At 40.2% G+C, this 22,774-nt stretch overlaps 1 protein-coding gene across 1 annotated transcript in view; it reads left to right on the top strand.

Moving 5' to 3' along the window:
• The first annotated feature begins 903 nt into the window (after positions 1-903).
• LOC140499584 (cytochrome P450 4F2-like) overlaps positions 904-22,774 on the top strand; it is a 38,723-nt gene continuing 16,852 nt past the window's right edge. The window contains exons 1-3 of the mRNA XM_072601197.1: positions 904-997; positions 5,713-5,929; positions 21,481-21,625. Of these exons, the coding sequence (XP_072457298.1) occupies positions 5,714-5,929; positions 21,481-21,625 (361 nt within the window). The 5' untranslated portion in view covers positions 904-997; position 5,713. The remainder of the gene's footprint in view (positions 998-5,712; positions 5,930-21,480; positions 21,626-22,774) is intronic.

Here is a 22,774-nt window from a genome sequence, read left to right as displayed (position 1 = left end):
GCAAGAATATTCTACAAAAAGAAAAAAGAAAAGAAAGAAAAAAGTGGAAAAGAGTATTCTACAGTCCATATTCAGATCAATTCTATCTCTGGAGACACATAGCATTTTTCATCATAAAGTCTATGGGATTGTCTTGAATCATTGCATTACTGAGAATAGCTAAGTCATTCACAGTTGATCATCCTGCAGTATTGCTGTTACTGGGTATAATGTTCTCCTGGTTCTGCTCCCTTTATTTGCTTCAGTTTCAGGTTCCAAAAACGGTCTTAAGAAAAGGCTGAAGAGCAGACAGAAAGGATTGTAGCTTCTGCTTCACAGAAGAAACACCCCTCCCTGTGCATAGTGGAGGTAAATACAAGATCTGGAAACACAATCCTCCTTATGTGAGTGGTTACTAGGTATTAGGCCATTGCCAGGGTCAATAAACAACAGGGAGCGTGGGAGAGCAATGCTTAGTGGAGAGCTGAAAAAAACAGGCCCTGGTGAGTGGTGGGAGACAGCAGAGTAGATAGGAAGAAGGCTGAGACTGAGACAAATAAGTTAGGGGACAGTGCCTGGAGGGCTTTCCTCTTCACCCATTCAGCTGGCACAAGACTGAGAGGGAGAGAAGAGAAGAAGAGCTGGGAGGGAGGCCTGGAAGTTAGTGGAGGAAATTAATTTAGAAACCTGGGCTCCTTTCTCTCTCACCCTTTCACCTAATGATGCTCAACTCTTGGTCTCATCAAATAGACTTGATCTTTTTTGACCCTTGCATCCAGCCACCTCCCTCTCCTCTGCCAGCCTCCACCCAGGTACTGCTCCTTCCCTGTGGCCCTTCCCTTGGTCTCTTTCCTGTGAAGGTGGAGTCTGGGTAGGGATATAAGAACAGTAGAGCCTTCTCTCTGACTTTAGAAGGCAGTGAGGAGCGAGTAGATTCCTAGGAGAGCAGCTGAAGTGTGACCTTGAGCTCCCAGTGCTACCTTCCTCTGAGACTGAGACAGAAACTCAGAGACACAAGGTACTGTCTAAAAAGAAAAGGTTGAGATCAAAGATGGGGTTGGACAGGGAATCTCTCTAATCTGTGGAGGGAAAGATGAGAAAGGGATTGAGGATGGGGGTAGATACAGGAAGCTGAGAGGAACTGTGGCAGAGGAGAGAGTAAAAGCTGGGGGAACAGGAGGCACTAGAGAAGTGGGAGTGGGGAGAACCAGGGGATACAGTTGCAGGGAGAATGGAGGTTGGGGAAAATCTGAGCACAGGGAATTCTCAGTATAAACAGGCTTCACTGTGAGCTGGGTACAGAGTCCATCCAAGAGAGAAAGAGATGGAGACAGGTCAGACTGGGGCCCTGGGGATTGCCAACTAGAAACCCAACTGGCAGTCAGAAAGAAAGAACAGTGTCATAAAGGGGAGGCAGGAATCACAGCCCTGATAATAATGTCAAATTAGTCCAAAGGGGAGGCTTTGAGATTTAAGGAGGGATTATATAAGGAAAAAGGAAGAAACTGAGGCTTGTCAGTCTCCAAATCTTACTGGGAGGGGCAAGTTCTCTCTTTTCTATTATACGTCTTTGTAACTAATCTTTGACTCACCCCCAAATCCCAATCCTTTATTCTCTGCCTTCTTTTGTACTTTTTGTCCCATTTCCTCCCCACCTGTACTCAGGTCTCTAGGGTAATATTTACCATTCATTGTCTGTGGCAAGTGTTTACCAGGCCACAGAATCTTTTTTTTTTTTACTGATTATTCCTTTTTAATTTTAATCAAAGGAAAGTTTTATTTTTTAAAAAGGAAAAAACTGAAATACATGAATCAGCAACCATTAGTGCCAAAGAGATATGTAAATCCTTGAAGTCATTTAGGATCTTGAGTGCAAAGGCCTCTCAGGCACAGTCTACTCCACAAGTTCCATCTTGGACCACTGCTCTTCTCAGGCTGCTCCTTAACAATGGACAGGCATATGCCATTTATTCCTCTGTCCCAGTCAGTCATAAACCTGGTTTGGATCAGAAAAGGACAAAGGACAAATTTCTGAGTACGTCCCTAGAAATATCCTTCCAGGTTTCCATGGAATTCTTAACAACTACTCTTCAGATCCAGTCATTCATCCAGTTCTGAATCAAACTGCTCTCCTCTCACCAATAGCTGTTCATCTTATGAAAAAGTAGTGTGAGATACTTCATCAAAATCCAGTTCTACCACATCCAGAGCATTCTTCTGACTTGCCAATCTAGTTATTGTGCAACAAATCAAAATGAGGTTGATCTGGCATGATCTATTCTTAATGAAGTCATGTGGCTTTAAGGATTGCTGCTTTTCAGTTCTTTTGTGGTGGCAAAGAATTGGAAATTAAAGGGATTCCAATGCACTGGGGAATGACTGAACAAGTTGTGGTACATGATAGTGATGGAATGCTATTGTGGTATAAGAAATGATGAGCAGGCTAATTTCAGAAAAACCTGGAAAGACTTACATGAACTGATGTGGGTCAAAAAGTACAAAAGAAGGCAGAGAATAAAGGATTGGGATTTGGGGGTGACTCTGATTAGTTATAAAGACGCATAATAGAACTGTTGGAAAGATAAGGGAATAAGAGAAGGAAGGGGCTGATAGAGGGGAGGGAAGACTGGGAAAGTGGTAGTCAGAAGCAAAACACTTGAGGAGGGACAGCATTAAAGGAGAAATAAAGAGAGAAGGATAAATGAGGGACAGGGAGAATAGGATGAGGGAAATACACAGTAACCATAACTGTGAAAACAATTTACAAGAAGTTTCTCTGATAAAGGCTTCTTTTCTCAAATATATGGAGAACTGAGTCTAATGTATAAGAATGCAAGTCATTTCCCTACAGATAAATGATCCAAGGATATAAAGAGGCAGTTTTCAGATGAAGAAATCCAAGCTATCTATAGTCATATAAAAATGTTCAAAATCACTACTTACTGAGAAATGGATGTTAAAAAACTCTGAGATACCACCTCACACCTATCAGATTGGCTAATAAGACAGAAAAGGAAAATGACAGATGTTGAAGGGGATGTAGGGAAGCTGGGACACTCAAGGATTGTTGAAGTTGCAAAAATGATCCAACCATTCTGGAGAGCAATTTGGAACTATGCCCAAAGGGTTATAAAACCACATATAACCTTTAACCCACCAATACTACTATTGAGTCTAAATCCCAAAGAGATTTTTTTATAAAGGAGCAAGAACTACTGATGCAAAAATATTGATAGCAGCTTTTTTGTGGCATAGAGAATTGAAAATTGAGGGGATGCTCATAAATTGTGGAATGTTTGAACAAGTTGTGGCCTATGATTATGATGGAGTACTATTGTGATATAAGAAATTATGAAAGAATTGGTTTCAGAAAATATGAGAAGATCTGTATTAACTGATGCAAAGTGAAATGAGAAGAACTAGGAAATCATTGTCCACAGTAATAGCAATTCTGTGATGATGATCAATTGTGAAAAGACTTAGCTACTCTAATCAACAAAATGATCCAAGACAATAATGATTCAGGATGCAAAAATGAAACCTGATGAACTTTGAATGCAAACTGAAGTGTAACCTTCTAGCTTTATTGCTTTTTGTGATATAGTTCAGATGGAAATGTATTTTGCATGATTTCCACATGTATAATTGATAACATTGTGCTTGCCTTTTCAATAAGTGGTGGAGAAATGAGAGGGAGGGAGAGAATTTGGAACTCAAAATTTAAAAAGAAAGGAATGCTAAAAATAAATAAGGATTTTTTAAAAAAGAAAGTTATCTCCTCCAGCTTCTCTACCATTCTCAAAATCCTTTGAGTCATCCTTAGTAGTAACTTAATAATAAAAGTCTCCAGTATTTTCAACCCTGTAGAATATGATTTATTCTAATCTGATTACTTTAACTTCTTAAAGGCAATTAGATGTTCTTATCTCGATATTTCTCTTAGATGTCCATTCCTTCTTAGCAATTTTGGCTTTATCCTTCTCAGTCCAACAATTAGTTTCTTTGAAATATAAAACAGAAGCAACAATAAAAAAAGGCCAAATAGTTCATCTGTCTCACTGTTGTACTCTATTATCATCCCACATCCCCTGAACAGTTACTTTAGCCCTTCTTTCATCCTCCTTTTGCCTCCAACATAACTAAAACATCCTTTTTGATTATTTTTACCATTTAGTATAAACCTCAGTTCATTCTGGGATTTATTACTCCTAGCACCATTTTTATAGTTTGGTGATATACTTTTGTAATCATACTAAGTGACTTAACATTGTTTCCCTTTTCTACCTAAGACTTTTAAAAATCTGAGTAGGTTGATGAATTCTCTAGAGGATTTCCCATTTTCTTTCTCATCAGAGTAATTTGTGTTTGTGTCTTCAGAATGTGATTATTGAGAGCTTTCCCCTCCCCCTTGAAAGTCAATTCTAATCCAGAATATTAGATAATTGGATCTTACTGATGCTTTCTCTAAATCCTTTGTAATTGACTCTCTCAAAATCTAGATTATGTAGTAGTTCTTAACTTCCCTTTCCTTTCATGATGGCCTGGTCACTTTCTCCCAAAATTCCCATTATTTCTACTTCAGCAACCACTTCTGCCTCATTGGTCAAAATCAGGCTCAGATAAGCAATTTTCCTAATTATTACCTCTACCTTTTGAGGGATGAAATGATAATTAAGATAAAAATAATAGCTTGCATGCGCATATTACTTGTTCTTTAGTCCTTCCAACTCTATGTGAAACCATAGACTTTATTCCTGAGGTTTTCTTGGCAAAGGTAGGAATGGTCTACCATTTCCTTCTCCAGTATTCCCATTTTACAGATGAGGAACTGAGGCGAATAGGGATTGAGCAACCAATTCAGTGTCATACAGCTAGTAAGTGTCTGAGGCTGGATTTGAACTGAGATCTTTTTTTCAGGCCTGGGGCTCTATTCACTAAACCACCTAGTTGTCTTTAGACTAGCTTACAGCTAATGTCCGCTTTCTGAAATTACTTTCTTTTTATATTGTATGTATCTTGTAGAGACATTGTGATAAAAGTGGCCTGAAACTAGAAACTCTTTCCTCTTAGTGTGTATTTAATAGGGACTCAAGGAAGTCCACGCCCCAAACCTTTCTTCACTTACCTCTTTGGAAACATGGGGCAGGGAACCTGAAGGACAATGAGGGTAAGAGAGGGTAAGAACTGGTCCCAGTAAGCACAGCCGGGAAACTGGGCATCCCTATTTCTCCACAACTGTCCTCTTACTCTATCTCTTCCCTTTCCTCATGACTTTCCCAGCCCTGATATCCTCCCTCCCTTTTCAAACCCTGTGACCCTTATTGATCCCACCTTCCTATGTCTTTCTTCTATATTCCAACTTTTATCTCTTATTCTTATGCCTCTTCCCCCACATCCCTCCCCATATTTCCTCCCCTTGGCCTTCCTTCATGTCTCTCACCTTATGTCAGTTATATGCAGGGATGTGTTGGCAAATGATTTACAACTGGCCTACTGGGGGGGTACGCATGATACATGTTTAGCTTTAATCTCCATCATTAATACTTTTCCATCACTTTTTAAAGTCTAGACAACAAACAAAACAATAAATCAGGTCTTTATTTGTCTAATTGTTAAATGTTCACTCTGAAAATTGAACAATTGGCTCAAGAGTTAACCCAGTTGGCTCCAGCACAGTTGCCTTCCCCTCCTGTTTTTCCCCACTAAGTTCTCATTTTTTATCTCTCTCTGCAGGATGTTGCCTCAGTCTGAGTGGGTGTCTCACCAGCTGGGCCTGGAAGGGCTGAGCCCTGGAGTTTCCTCAGGTCTGCTCCTGTGTTGCTTGGCACTCAGCACTTGGATCTTGGCCCATGTCTTGTCCTCTGTCTATAGATACTACACCATCTGCCAGTATTTTCGATGCTTCCCCCAACCACCCCTTCAGAACTGGTTCATTGGCCATCTGGGTCTGGTAAGTGGGGAATCTTGAGCCAAGAGCTTGGAACTCAGTGGAGAGATGAACTGATTAGACTAGGTATTTGAGGGGACTGAGGGGGCTAAGGAGCCTGAGTAGTTAAAGAATTAGAGTGGGAAAGAGAAAAGACAACGACCTGAGCAGATCTTCACAGGGGAAGAGTAACCTGGGCATCATGTGTTCCAAAGTCTTGGCTGATGCAAATAGAGAAAGGGCTTCTGGGAAATGTTCATGCTCCAAAAATGCTTATGAGGGGATACAGAGAAAGAAGCTGATTTCACAGTGTGATGTGGAGACACCAGGAAAGAGAGAGCTCAGGTTGAATGGGTGCCCAGAACTGAACACAACACTTCACGGTCCCAATGTGACCCACCCACCCCGGGACAGGAGCAGGGTGGGGGTGGGGGTGGAGCAGAAAGCAACAGGGTTCTCACTTCCCTTGTTGGGAATATCATGCATCTATTTATGCTGCGTGAGGTCACATCAGCTTTTTGGACCAGCGTGGTACAATGTTGACTCCTAGTAAGCATGTGTTCAATAAAATCCCCAGATCTTTCTCAGACAAATAAGTTCCAAATGCATCTATCTATACTGTAATCTAATCTATATGATCCAGAACAGAAGTGTCAAACATGTAGCTAGCATTCCTGAATGCAGCTGGAATCAGATTAAAATGCAATTGGAAAATACTTAGCAAAATTGATGGAATTGCAAAAGAACACGGATAACGTTAACATGTGGTTTTCTAAGTCAATATTGGTTGGTTGTTGTCCTTGTTCTCAAAGAGGACCAAAATGATATCACCATGATAAAGTCAAATTTCAATGTGTCCAACTGTGACTTATCAGACCAATACAAACTCGAAATGCTCTACCACATATTGGGCATAGATAGTCCATGTGAACCATTTGGGGTGGTTACTCCAAATTTGCACATCTCATATTCACTTTGTGTTGTCTCAATTCTGCTTTGCTCATAGAGCACAGCACCTTTTCTGATGTGGGCACACCATGCTGAGTGGTCCTATGCCAGTGTCTCCCATGTCACACAATCAAATCCAAAGTTCTTGAGAGAGACCTTGAGAGTGTCCTTGTAATCGCTTCTTCTGACCACCATGTGATCTCCTGCCCCATGTGAGTTCTCTATAAAATGGTCTTTTTGGCAAGCATATGATTTGCATTTGAACAATGTGGCCAGCCTATCAGAGTTCTGCTCTCTGAAGCATAGTTTGAATGCTTGGCAGTTTAGTTCAAGTAAGAACTTCAGTATCTGGTACTTTATCCTGCCAGATGATCTTCAGAATATTCCTAAGACAGTTCAAATGGAAGCAATTCAGTTTTCTGGCATGGTGCTGGTAGACTGTCCATGTATCACAGCCATACTATTGTGTTTGTCCTTCATTCTCATAGAGAACCATGACATCAAGATGATGAAATGACTTGCAATTGACTTTGATCTGAGGGAGGGAGGGCTGTGCAAGGTCACTAATCTCACTTTGTTCTCCTGAGCCATCTGGGTCCAGTGGCCTGATATTCATCAGGATGACTGGAAATGGTCCAGGATACAATGTGAGACCCTTTCAGGCTAAGGTCTTATCACGTTCTCACTTTGAGTGAGATACACCCATTCAATGAATAGGCTTCTTTAAGCAGTTACTCAAGGGATGGCCCCTTTAATAAAAAAAAAAAAAAATCAAACTGAGAAGGGAAGACCCTCAGGACTCTTGGGTCAAAGAGAAACAATTACTATTTATTAATTACATTTACTCTGTGCTAGGTGGGTGGGGACTTGTTGTCCAGTCTATGAGCTCCAGAGTGAATTGGGTTTAAGGCTTGATCTTTGAGCAAGAAATGTAGTCCAGTAATCCCAAAGGAAAAAAAAAAGTAATTTTTAGCCATGGAGTGTACCTTCTCCTGGGTAGAATACCAGAGGATAGGAGAGGAGAAAGAAAGAAAATGCAAACATTGACATAGAGGGTGTTAGCCCCCAGGATTGGACTTGCATTGTGTAAACCCAGAAATCTTGGGGAAAAGTGGAGTCTGGGTTACACATGTGAGCTTCTTGAACTCAAGGGCTGCTTTTGTTTTTTTCCTTTCACCCCCCCACCCAGTGTCTGAGAGGCAGAAAGTGAGAACACCAGCCTCACAGCCATGAAGACCTGGGTTCAAGTCCTGCTTTTGATGCATCTTAGCCATGGTCTAAGACCCTCAGTTGCAGAGAAGGTGATGAATAGCATTAGTAAAGGGAATGTCTCTACTAATGATATCAAAGGTGTAGCTCCTCTCCCTCTCCCTCTTCACAGTACCTTGAAAACACTAGGCATTTAATAAACATCATATTAAATCAATCAATGTCATTGTTCTGAGTTGCAAAATTATTTGCACATGGCCCAGCTAAAATCCCACCTTCAACAGAAAGTCCATTCCTATAGAATACTCTTTGATTCTATTGATAATCAATTCATCTTGTCTAGTTCTTGTTGACATATCGTTGTGTACATGTCTCCCCCATTCAACTGTGGGCTCCTCTAGACCAAAGACTGCCTTTTTCCTTTCTTTTTATCCCCACTTGGCACAGTGCCTGGCACATAGTAGGGACACTCATTTAATGAGTCCTAAAAGTACTGACTTTCGTCACTTAACACTGAACACACATTTCTCCCTGCTGAGAAATTAAGAGTCACAAAGCTGAGGATTTAACATGAAAACCAGTAGAAAATTAAGCTGGAAGTAATGCTTAGGTTACTGATCTCTCTATATCCTTAGGATTGTGGGTAGGGATGGAAAGTAGATAATAATACAAGTTTGCATTGTCTATGAATGTACAATTTCCAATGTACTTTCACACATAGCCTCCGAAGTGGGCAAGGCAGATTCTATAATCTATGGAGTCTTCTGTCTCTTGGTCTAGTGCACTTTATATCTACTCTGCCTCTCAATGGTGTAGTTAACCTTGCAGTTGCTCTCCCAGAAATTCTTAGGAAGGAGGGAGATTGGTAGATGACTCTTCACAAATAAAGGAGATAGCATCTCTTCTAATCTCTCTGTACCTGAAAAAAGTCCACTCAATCAATACAGAAATTAGATTTTACCCTTGAAATTTCTACCATCTTATCTTCACTGGCGGCTTTCCTGCAATTTTCCCAGCACAAGAAATGACAAAAACAACTAGGGGTTAGGTTAGTCTTCCAAAGCAGATAATTCTCTTAGGAAAGTTATAGGCATACAACAATGAGATCAGCACAACAGCTAGCTAGACCTTCAGTTTGGTAGTCAGTCAAATACCCCTTCTCTCCCAAACTTTTCTTTGGAACCTCCCAAACACTGAGCTAGCTCTGACAATACATGCATCAACCTCATTGTCAATGTATACATCCCTGGACAGTACACTACAAAGGTAAGAGAACTTATGCACAGCATTAAAAATTTCTCCATTTGTTGTAATTGATGGTTCCACATATGGATGGTGTGGTGGGGGTTGATGGAGCACCTGTGTTTTGTTGGTGCTCATTATTAGTCCAACATTAGTACAGGCAGCACAGAACTGATCCATACTTTGTTGCATCTCAGCTTCAGAGGCTGCATTGAGTGCACAATCATCTGCAAACAGAAAATCATGCACCAACACTCCCTCCACTTTGGTCTTGGCTTGCAGCCTTTTCAAATTAAAGAGTTTACCATTAATAAGGTAGCTGACCTTGATACTGTATTCATCCTCATTGAAAGCATTTGACAATATGGCTGAAAACATGATGCTAAAAAGCATGGGAGCAAGCACACAGCCCTGTTTCACTTCATTGGTGATTGGGAAGGCACGAGAGCATTGTCCACTATCCAGAACCTGGGCAAGCATAAAATTGATGTACCATACTGATGAACTTCTCTGGGCAACCAAATTTAGACGTAATTTTCCATAAGCCCTCATGACTAATAGTGTCAAAGACCTTGGTCAGATCCACAAATGTTGTGTACAGACCTCTCTTCTGCTCCTGGCATTTCTCCTGGAGTTGCCGGGCAGCAAATACCATATCAACTGTTCCTTGGCTCTTTCTGAAGCCACACTGGCTCTCAGGTAAATGACCATCTTCCAGGTGAAGGATCAGCCTATTAAGGAGGACTCTAGCAAGAACCTTGTCTGCAATAACTAAGAGAGAGACCTCTGTGATTGTCACAGGACAATCTATTCCTTTTACCCTTATAGAGATGGACCATGGAGGCACCCTTGAACTCCTGGGAGATAACCTCCTCTTGCCATATAACCTGGAAAATTTCAGTCAGCTTTTGTATGTCCTCCTACCTTCTAAATCTCAGCTGGAATAGAATGAGCACCAGGTGCTTTGCCACGTGAAAGGAACTTAATGGCACTCAAAACCTCTTCTTCAGCTGTAAGTTCACCTAAGCAAAGATTGACTTCAACCCGAGGCAAACTATCAATGACCGCAGCATTGATTGATGATAGTCTATTGAGAACACTATGGAAGTGTTCAGCCCATTTCTGTAGGATCATGTACTTATCACTAAACAATGTAACTCCATCAGTACTGAGTAGTTGTGACGCACCATAGGTTTTTGGTCCACAAATGGTTTTCAGGGTATCATAAAAGTACTTCAGATTGTTACTATCAGCATAAAACTGGATTTCATCTGCCTTTTTACTGAGTGAGGAATCCTGCATCTTTGCTTGTACTTTACTTTTGAGGGATGGACTATCCTGCTGGTAAATCCTGTGGAGTTCTCATTTCTCATTTAGCAGCTTCTGAATTTCCCCACCATTTTCATCAAACCAGTCTTGGTGTTTGAGAGTGTTCTGACCCAGATAAGCAAATGCAGTGCTCTACACCAAATCCCTGAAAGCTGCCCACTCCTTTTCTGCTCCACTGTTGCTAACTGTGCATTGGTTCAACTTTCCCTCCAATTTAGCAACAAACTGTTCTTACTCAGAGAAGATCTCTAATTTGTTGACATTAATTCTGTTGGTACTCATTTTGCCTTGAGATGGCACTTTTAATGAATGCAAATATTTAGCTTGAAAAAGATAAGTCTATGATCACTCCAGCACTCTGCACCACATGTTGCCTTCATCACTCTCACATCTTGTCTGTCTCTTCTCCTTACAATCACATAGTCTATTAGATGCCAATGTTTGTTGCGAGGGTGCATCATTGAAGTTTTATTGCATTTTGGTAAATGGAAAACAGTGTTGGTGATGAGAAGGTCATGAGATGCACAAGTCTTCAGCAGTAAATGACCATTGTTGTTGCTGTTTCCATTCCTCCCTAGGATTCCCTGCCAAGTCTGGTAGTCTGACTCTACTCCAGTATTAAAGTCACCCAGCATTATAAGCTTGTCCTCTTTTGACACATTGATGATAAGGGTCTCTAGGTGTTCATAAAATCTTTCTTTGACCTCATCAGGGTTTGTCATGGTAGGAGCATAGGCACTTATTATGGTGCCGTGGCATTTTCCTGCAAGTGGTAATTGCATTATAATGAACCTGTCATTCACTCTTTTTGGCAGGCATACCAGCTTGTTGACTAGATTAGTTTTGATTTCAAAACTTCACAGCATTCCCCTTCACTGTGGCCACTCCTGAAAATATGTGTATCCAACTCCAACAAACAGGCCTTCACTTGCCAGCCTTGCTTCACTCAGGGCTGTTATTTGGGTGTGATACCTGTTGAGTTCTTTTGCAACAAGAGCAGTTCTTCTTTCAGGTCTACTGAATTTTGTGTTGTCTATAAGTGTGCACATATTCCATGTACCAATGGTGAGTGAAATCATCTTTGCAGATGTTTTTATATGTTTTGTACATTTTTTGGTATTTTGACCACAGAGTACCTGCCTGCCATGGTAATCAGTCCAGGTTTGAGTAAGTAGACAGTTTTTAGGGCACCTTTTCTAGCACCCTTCCACACACAAAGAGGTGAGCAATACTATCCTTAAAAGGCTGCTCAGACACCCAGGGGGCTGCCAGATCCCACTGCTTCTTCTGGTGAGAAACAACCCTATGTCCTGGGCCACCTGTGTGTAGGTTTGTAAGTACAGCTCCCAGTATAACCTCACCTGCTGCCTCATCACTTGCCTGTTGCCACAGGACTTTAAGGTATAATAGTAAAATGGTTTTTGATTTGTGTGTAAATTGGATTTAAGTGAAGCAGAGTTGCACGAAGTCGTCAGCCTGACTCTCTCCTCCGGAGTCATTGTAGCCCAGTGGCAGGACAGAATCAAGACAACTGGTGATGGATCAGGATGCAGTGGATGACCTTGGAGTCCTCACAAGCTCTAAGTGCTCCACGTAGCCTGCTTCAGCTGCCTTCAAGGCCATTGGAACAAATTATTCTCATCTGCCCATTCCACTGGGGAAGTCTTCACATGCTTGGAGTAGACACCCCCTAACTTATCAGTGGGTTTGAGACCCCTTGGTTACTTTCAACCTGGTTTGGCCCATCTGCGAAACCAGTTTACTAAGATGTGGCTGCTGCACATGCTGCAGCTTCTTGGAGTCACAGGTGTGTTCAGGGAGGACCAATACCTTTGGTGTGATAAGTCAATTTAATACCCAGAGGGATCCTTATATGCACCACTAGGACAGAGGATTTAGAGTTGGAAAGGGATTTTAGAAATTACCAATCCAAATTTCTCATCATTACATATATATATATATATATATATATACACACACACACACACACACACACACACACACACATACAAAGATACATATATACACAAACATATATATATCTGAAAAAACTAAGGCCTAGAGAGATCAAATTACATATTCAAGGTCATGGAGGAGTAGATGCTCAGACTCCAAATATAGTATTTTTCCACTAGAGCATATTTCCCCAATGCCATCATGAAAGTCCTTGACTAACGCGTCATTGAAATCCAGGTATATCAAAGATTATAGCAATATCACAAAGATCAAACATTGTGACCAGGTAGGATTTACACCAGGAATACAGAGAGCATATCAATAACAAAATGAATAAAAATCATATAATTATAATAATAAATGCAAAAAAAAGATTTTGACAAAATACAACAGCCATTCCTATTTTTTAAGTCAATAGAAAGCATAGGGATCCGTGGAGTCTTTCTGAAACTAATAATTTCAAGTAATGTCTATCCAAAAGTAATTATTATCTATAATATGGATAAACTAGAAGCCTTCCTAATTAGATCAGCAGTGAAGCAAAGATGTCCATTATCAACATTATTATTCAATATTGTACTAGAAATGCTAGCTATAACAAGACAAGAAAAAGAAACTGAAAGAATAAAAATAGGCAATGAGGAAACAAAATTTTCACTCTTTGCTGATATGATGATATATTTAGAGAGCCTTAGAGAATCAACTAAAAAACTGTTGAAGCAATTAACAACTTCAGCAAAGTTGAATGCTATAAAACAAATCCACATAAAATATCAACATTTCTTTATACTACCAACAAAACCCTGTAGCAACAGATAAAAAGAGAAATTACATTTAAAATAACTGTAGACAGTATAAAATATGTGGAAGTCTCCCTGACAGGAAAAGACCAGAGATTATATCAACACAATTACAAAATGCTTTTCATACGAATAAAGAGAGATCTAAACAATTGGAGAAATATAAATTGCTCATATGCAGGCCAAACCATAGGGGTAACTAGGTGGTGCAGTGGATAGAACATCAGACCTGGAAACAGAAAGATCTGAGTTCAAATCCAGCTTCTAACACTCCTTACCTATGTGACCCTAGGCAAGTCATTTAACCCCAATTTGCCTCAGTTCCTCTTCTGTAAAATGAGGACACATTGGAGAAGGAAATGGAAAACCACTCCAGTGTTTTTGCCAAGAAAACCCCATGAATAAAACATGGGTTCCTATAGAGGCAGAGATGTGCATATTCATCCTTCATTGCTGAAGAAGACCATGCCATCAGAGAAATAATGGCATGACTTCACTTGACTTTGTTTTGAGTGAGGGAGGTCTGTGCAGGTCACCAGCCTCACTTCTCCTCCAGAGCCATCTGAATTCAGTGACCAGATATTCATCAGGATGAGGCAATTGGAGTTAAGTGACTTGTCCAAGGTCACACAGCTAGTGAGTGTCAAGTGTCTGAGGTGACATTTGAACTCAGGTCCTCCTGACTGGTGCTCTATCCACTGCACCACCTAGCTGCCCCCAAAGGGACAGACATGACTGTTGGGACTGGAAGCTCAATTCTGTGTGGACGGTCTCAGGCGGGTAAAAGTGGGACTTCTAAATCTTAGAGTCTTACGAGGCCCTCCATGAACAGCGGGGGTTCGAGAAGGTCAGACTGAGCTAGCTCGGCTAGCTCGGGTATTTCCGCCTCTCCCCCGGAGATACCTGATGGGTGGAGTCTCCCTGCCCTCGAGGTCGTCCCGGATTGGAGCACACCTAGTTACCTAACAGCATGGTATTGAGATGCAAACTGTGTGGCTGAAGATTAAGTAGGATTGAGGAAGCCAGAAAGCTCTCTCTTAGCACGTGTGGAGCCAAAGAGGATAGTAGGGCTCCGCTTCTTTTCTTTCCTCTCTCCCCTCCCCCTCTCTCCTCGCTTGTACTTCTACTTCCAATCCCTTAAGCTTAGCCTCCTTAGGAAATCTCCCCCTCTTCCTCCTAAGGAAGAGCCCCCTGCACTTGTAACCGAAACCCTGTAATAAAGCTCAACCCCTGTTCGACTCTGGAACGTCCTTTCTCTCATACGTGCATCCGGCGTGGCCAGCCGAAGACCTCGGAGGTGAGGTAGGAAAGACTCGGGTAGCCCAATACAGGCCTCTAGGCTTGGCAGTTGGCGCCCGAACAGGGACTGGGAGCGTAGATAATCCTGGGTGCTTTTGGGGTACACCCGGAAGGGGCTGTGAAAGAAGCGAGTCCCGAATCCTAGATTCAGAAGGAGAGAAAGTGGAGAGAAGCTTCCCAAACCCCTGGGAAAAGGGCAGAGATGGGGAATCTATTGCCAGTAATAAAGCCAGAGGAACAGGAGGTCTGGGCTGAGAAACTTCACAGGGAATGCAGGGAGGTCTTCCTTAGGAGGAAGAGGGGGAGATTTCCTAAGGAGGTTAAGCTTAAGGGATTGGAAGTAGAAGTACAAGCGGGGAGAGAGGGGGAGGGGAGAGAGGAAAGAAAAGAAGTGGAGCCCTACTATCCTCTTTGGCTCCACACGTGCTAAGAGAGAGCTTTCTGGCTTCCTCAATCCTACTTAATCTTCAGCCACACAGTTTGCATCTCAATACCATGCTGTTAGGTAACTAGGTGTGCTCCAATCCGGGATGACCTCGAGGGCAGGGAGACTCCACCCATCAGGTATCTCCGGGGGAGAGGCGGAAATACCCGAGCTAGCCGAGCTAGCTCAGTCTGACCTTCTCGAACCCCCGCTGTTCATGGAGGGCCTCGTAAGACTCTAAGATTTAGAAGTCCCACTTTTACCCGCCCGAGACCGTCCACACGGAATTGAGCTTCCAGTCCCAACATATCCCCTTCTTTGTTATGCGCGGAGCGCACCTGGCTCTAGAGCAAACAGTGGCTGGAGGCTGAGTGGATTAAGGAAGGCCTTTAGCCTATGAGTACCCTACAACAAGACTTCATTCACACAGAAATCTGCAGCTAGCACAACTGACAAAGGGAGGCATCAAATAAAACAAAGATGAAACTAAATGTCTGAGTTACAACAGGGGAAGTGCAATCAACTAATCCCAAAGCATATTTTAAGAGAAGCAGGTGGTGTAGGCGCCTTACATCACCACTCCCTTAATCTTGCAAATGGATCTATACAGGTGGAAAATTGGTCACCTCCTCCCCACCCAAGTGTTCTGGGTTTGTGACATGACTAAGCAACTGAACAGCTAAAGGTCAAGCCAACATAATAAAAATGACAATTCTACCTAAATTAACTTGCATATTCAGTGCCATAGCAATCAAACTATAAAAGGAATATTTTATAGAGTAATTGTAACAAAAATTCATCTAAAAGAACAAAGTGACAAGAATTTCAAGGGAATCAATGGGAAAAAATGTTAAGGAAGGCACCCTCATAGTTCTGGATTTAAAACTATATTATAAAGTGATGATCATCAAAACAATCTTATACTCACTAAGAATTAGAGTGGTAGGTCAATGGGATAGATTAGGTACACATACAGTGTTAAATGACCATAGTAATCTGCAGTTTGATGAACCCAAAGATCCAAGCTTCTGGGGTGAGAACTCAAGACTTGAAAAAAATTACTGAGAAAATTTGAAAGCAAATTGGTAGAAAATAGGCAAGACTAACATCTCACACTTCACACCAAGATAATGTCAAAATGGATAAGTGATTTAGATTTAAATACTGCTATCATAAGTAAATTAGGGGAGCATAGAAAAATGTGCATGTCAAATGTATGGGTAAGGGAAACATTTATGACCAAGTAAGAGACAGAAAGGACTATGTGGATAAAAAAATGATAATTTTGATTACATGAAATTAAAAAGCTTTTGCACAAACAAAACTAAGTCAGCCAAAATTAGAAATAAAATAGGAAAATGGGGATGGGATTAAAGGAAGTTGCTCTACTAAAGGCTTCATTTCTCAAATATATAGGGAATTGAGCCAGATTTATAAATATAAGAGGCATTCCCCAATTTATAAATTCTCAAAGAATATGAAAAGTCAATTTTTCGGAAGTAATCACTGCTATCAATAATCACATGAAAAAATTCTGTAAGTCACTATTAATACAATAAATGTACATTAAAACTACTCTTAGAGATTGCCTCACACCTATAAGATTGGCTAACATGACAGAAAAGAAATATGACAAATGCTGGAGGGGATATGGAAAACTTGGGACCCTAATGCACTCTTGACACTGAAGAATTGATTTGGCACTATGCCCAAAGAGCTATAAAACTATAAAACAAACTTTTTGGCTCAGTAATACCACTACTAAATCTATATCCCAAAGATATCAAAGAAAAGGGAAAATGTTGTATTTGTACCAACTATTTATAGCAGTTCATTTTGTGATGACAAAGAATTGGAAATCAAGGGCCTACTCCAGAGAGAGAATTGGTGAACTTTGAACGCAGTTTGAAGCATATTTTTAAATTTTTTCTTTATTTTTATTGTTTTATTTGTGGGTGTTTTTTTGCAACATGGCTAATATGGAAATATACTTTGCATGACTTCACATGGATAATGAATATCAAATTGCTTGCCTTCCCAAAGGTAGAAAGGTACAGAATTTGGAATTCAAATTTTTTAAATGATTATTAATTTTTTACATGTAATTGGGAAATATTTAACAAAATAAATAAAAATAATTAAAGCCAAAAAAAACCTCCCAGTATATTGTTAGTATGGCATTCCCTACCTTACCTGTTTGGCATGACATGTACCTTGTGAAACCTTGCTGGCTTTGAATGATCACTTCTCCTCTTTCTTAGTGCACATTTACCTTCACTTTAGTCATGTAATAGATAATTTTGAAAGGAATAGGCAAGAAGTTCCCTGCCCTGCCATTTGAAAATTCTACTGCCTTCCCATTTTGGAAGATCAGGACTCTTGATTATTTCCAGTTGTAAGCTACATATCCAGTTCTTCAAGACTTTTCATACCTGCCAGCTCTTGGCAGTGTCCTGGGACCTGTAGTTATCTGAAGACTGGTGACTGGATTTCCGCTCTCCATTCACCATTTTTGTTGCATTCGTCCAAATCTAGGTATCATTCTCCCTTAAAAGAGAAATTAACAAGACCTCAGTAACTCTACCTCTCTCTTTTATCTGTATCATCATCTTAATCATAGTAAGTGAAGGGCTTGTCTTTCCAGAAGTTTGATGAAAGGTAATGAGGTGTATAGTAAGGAGCATACTCAATTTGTTAGAGAGGAATCCAGTTCAAATTTAAGCTTTCCTATTTACTAAATGTAGGACCTTGAATAAGTCACTTCAGTTTTCTCAGATTTGTTTCCTCTACATAGTGAAGTGTTTGGAATAAATGAATTATAAAATGAAATAGCCTTTATAGAGCATTTGCCACTATGTGCCAAGCACTGTGGTAAGGGCTTATGCAAATATAAACAAGACTGTTCTGGCCTTCAAGGATCTTACATTCTCACAGGAGAAGACAACACCTAGAAGAGAGTGGTGGCCAGGGAAGAGTGTTTCAGAGAGGAAATTCAGAGAGATGGTGGGTGGAGTCCTACAAAAAGTAATCTGCAGATCTTTTCCAGGAATGATAGTGTTGATTGGATTACTGTCACTGTAAAAGATAATTCCCCAGGTCCCTAATATTTCAGATTCTATGTTTCCCTCTCCTTTTTCTCTTCATCATCACAGCAGTGAACCTTAGTTCCAGCCCTCTGAACTGCCCTTGATTCCCCATCAGTAGCATCTTCTTTCTTAGGAGCCTTCTGCTGGCCTCTAGGCTCTTTGTTTTACCTTTTAGTTGGGGCTTCTGGATCTCCCTTTCTTCAATGTGAAAAAAAAGAACTGTGATACTCTCCTCCTAACCTTTTCTTTTTCACATGGGTGAGACAAAAGTAAAGTAGTAAGAAAAAGGACTGAGGAACTTCCAGAAAGCGTGTCAAGTAGGGAGAAATTTTCAGTGACTTACAGTAGAATACAGCTGGATGGTATGGTGGGTAGAGTGTTAGACCTGGAGTCCAGAAGAGCTAAGTTCATTTCTGGTCTCAGACACTTACCACCCTGGGCAAGTCACTAAATCTCAGTCTGATTCTGTTTCCTCATCTGCAAAATATGGATCATAATAATAGTTTCTACCTCTCTAGGTTTTTGCAAAATTAAGTGAAATATTTGTAAAGGACTTTGGAAACCTTCAAGTTCTATATAAATGCTAGTTAGCAGCAGTAGAAGCTCTTTGTGGTTGATACTGTTTATTGATATTAATCAGAGATTGACTAAATCTTTTAATATCATTTTTGTTATATTTGTATATATTGTTGTCTTTCTTTGCTCTGAATCACTTTAGGGGCATTCTGTATTTCTTTGAAGTCTTCATTTTCATCATGTCTTTTGGTGCAGTAATATTCCATTATATTCCTAGGCCATAATGTATTCAATTGGACCCCAATCAATAACAATCCATTTTATTTCTAGTTTTTTGCTATCACAAAAAGTTTTGTGATTAATAGTGTGTTATGTAATAAGACCTTTTTTGCGTATGTGCACACTAGTGGGACCACTGAGTCAAAAAAGTATGAAAAAGTTAATGAATTTTCTAAGCTCATTCAAAATTGTTTCTCAGAATAGTCAAACCAAGTCACAATTTTACCAGCAATGTATTGTGTGCTTGACTTCTCAGTTTCTATAACATTTTTTGTTTCCACACTAGTGCATTGTTGGTGGATATGTGAACTGATCCAACCATTCTGGAGAACAATTTGGAATTTTATAGCCCAAAGGGCTATAAAACTGTGCATACCCTTTGACCAGCAATACCACTACTATGTCTGTATCCCAAAGAGATCATAAAAATGGGAAAAGGATACACATCTACAAAAATACATATAGCAGTTCTTTTTGGCAAAATGGCAAAGAATTGGAAATTGAGGGGATGCTATCAATTAGGGAACTGCTGAACAAGTTGTGCTATATGAATGTAATGGAATATTATTGTTTTGTCAGAAATGATGAGAAGGTAGATTTCAGAAAAACCTGGAAAGACTTACATGAACTGATGCATGAAGTGAGCAGAAATAGGAGAACATTATACACAGTAACAGCAACACTGGGTGAAGACCAACTTTGATAGACCTAGCTCTTCTCAGCAATACAATGATATAAGACAATTCCAAAAGACTCATGATGAAAAATGCTATCTACATCCAGAGAAAGAACTGAAAATGAATACAAAAAGAGTCTGAAGGCAGATTGAAGCATACCATTTTTTAAATTTTTTTCTGTCTCAATGTTTTTCTCTTTTTTTCTGATTCTTCCTCCAAGACATGACTAATGTAGAAATATGTTTAATAATAGTGGACAGGTATAGCCTATATCATATTTCATTCCAGCTTGGGGTGGTTGGAGGGGAGGAAGAGAGAAAAAATTGTAACTAAAAATCTTATAAAAGTGAAAAGCTATGTCTACATGTAGGAAAAAATAAAATACTATTAAGTGGGAGAGGAAAATGAGTTGAAGAGGAATACCTCTCCAGTATCTTTACCAAGAAAACCACAAATGGAGTCACAAAGAATTGAACATGACTAAAATGAATGAACAACAACAAAAGTAATATTAGGCAAGAAGTCTAAACATTGACAGTATTCAAAATTAATTTAAATTAGTTATTTCATTTACTGATTGAGTCATAAAATTGCCTCTGAACTAATTATGCACGTATATGTATGCATTTATGTACGTATATGAACGTACATATATCCAAAAACTGAGTTGAATTCAATAACTATTAAGTGTTTACTCTACTACATATAACTGTTAGAGATTAGGAATACAAATATGAAAAAAATGCTTTCTATAATAAAAGAGCTTATGTAAAAAGAAACGTTTCCATTTTTAATATTTTCCAATTTGATGGGTGAAACCCTGAAAGGTTTTTTTAACTCTTATTATCAGAGATTAAAACATTTCTTCAAAGGGCTATTTATTATTTGCATTTCTTCTGTAAACTATTCTTATTTTGCTATTTGAAATGGCTACTGGTCTTATACAAAGCATAGAGATTAGACTTGTGATTTCATCCATTAGGGAAGAACTAGATAAAGAAATTCCCTTTATCAAAGTAAACTAAGAATTTCCTAGAGCACTGAGAGAGTAAGTGCCAGTGTCCAGGCTCCCAAAGGCAGTATATATCACAACCAGGACTTGAACCCAAGTTTTCTTGGTTTCAAGACCAACTGTTCTTCCCAAGTCTTATACATTGTGCATCAGTTCCCTCTAAATCTTGAATAATAGACATTCCCCAAAGATATTGGATGAAAAGAATTTTATTTGTTTCAATTGAGTACTTTCATCCTGGAAAAAGAGAAAACTTAATGGGAAATGATGATTATGTTCAAGCTGTCATGAGGAAGATGAATTCAGTCTGCCCCCTTTAGCCCCAGATGAGAGAGCCAGGATCAGGGGGTAAAGGTGGAAAGAGGCCAAAATAGTCTTGCTATCAGAAACACTTCCCCCCAAACTGGAATTGTCCAGAAGTGGATTGGGTTCTTTTAGGAGGTGATGGGTCCCATGCACAGTAGGTCTTCAATCAGAGGCTAGAGAGCCACTTGGGTTTGTTATGAAAGAGATTTTTGTCTAGGTACAGGTGAAACCAAATGGCTTCTGAGCCATCCCCACCTCCACTGAATCTAAGAATCTCTCATAATTTAGCAATCCAGTAGTCTTTCTAGGATGCCACAATGGGCTCCCATGATGATTTCATTAAAAAGATGCCTCAGAAAAAGCACATGCTTCTGAACCCCTTAGATTCCTCTCCAGCCTGTCCCCATGATAGAGGGAGGAAGGAGACAATATTCATTGGTGGTTCTTTGAAACCTGCTTGGAAGTCATAACTGCACATTTTTTTGCTCATAGATAAACAACAAAGAGGAAAATTTGAAGCAGATTACCAATATTGTGGCCACCTTCAGGGAGGCCTTTCTACTCTGGATGGGACCTTTCCGTCCAGCGGTTTCACTCTGCCACCCTGACTACATCCGGCCTCTTACTTCTGCATCAGGTATGGAAATCCTAGAGGTCAGTGTTACTTTGACAACTTCTCACCCATATGGCCTTCTCCAGTGATCCAACCCCTCTCCATCATCTTACCCTCTTTTAATCCTCTATACTGTCGCATTAACCCTTCTCCTCACTTCCATTATACAAAGTCCCCTGGGTTCTCCAGGAACTGAAGCACCATTCTCAGTGTTCTGTCTTCCTTCTCTTTCTGCACTCAACAAATCAACTAAACAACCATTTACTAAGTACCTCCCACAGGCATCTCTATTTCTCTGTATAGTCCTCTATATCTGCCTCGTGCTCTATTTTTCTCTTTAGTAGTCCTTATTCACTTCCTTGCTTTCTATTATTCTTTGGATTCCCTGCCTTCATCAGTTCCCTTAGGGCTTCTTGGTCCTTCTGTCTTACTTCTACCTTATTCTTTCCTCCATCTTCTGTTTCCATCTCATATTGTCCATTTTTTTCCTAACACTAAACAACCACTAAGTTCCCCTAGGTATGCATAGGCTGAGAAAAGTGAGAGCAGAAGAGAGAGCAAAGAGCATTTTCCTCTATTGGGGATGAGTCTGAAGCTGTTGCTAGTGTGTCTTTCTCCCCTAGTGAGAGAGGGTGATGTTTGCAGCTACTTTCTGGCCATAACCAACAGCAAAGGAGAGTTTATTATGTGGACATGGAACGGCTGAGGTTGAAGGAGAATGTTAGGAGTTACTTTAGCCCCAAAGATCCTTTTTTATCAAGGAATTTTCTGCGTTGGAACAGAGAAACTTAATGATACATGAAAGGAGAGAGATCACTGTTCTCAGGAGGAGGAGGAGGAGTGGTAAAGGGGGGAAGTGACAGAGAAAGAGTGGGAGAGGGAATGATTATTTCTTTTGGGTAGAGTTCATTGACTTGTGGGCAGACTTTGAGGGCTTATACTCAGGGAGATGATATTAGCACTAGAAGCATGAGGATGTATGGTCTTGGGCAGAACCTGTGTTGCAGAGATATGGAGCTCAATCTTGCTTAGGCTCTCCCTGTGTAATAGCATTGAACTTAAAGTCGTAAGACCAGGGTTTAACTTTTAGGACTGCCACTTATTGGCTTTATGACACTAGATAAGTGATATTGGCTTCTCTAGCTCTGTTTCCTTATCTGTAAAACAAAGAAA

Source organism: Notamacropus eugenii, chromosome 4 (genome assembly GCF_028372415.1).
Source record: "Notamacropus eugenii isolate mMacEug1 chromosome 4, mMacEug1.pri_v2, whole genome shotgun sequence".
Lineage (NCBI taxonomy): Eukaryota > Metazoa > Chordata > Mammalia > Diprotodontia > Macropodidae > Notamacropus > Notamacropus eugenii.
The sequence above is the reverse complement of the archived record's forward strand: the minus strand, read 5'-3'. Positions and strand labels throughout refer to the sequence as shown.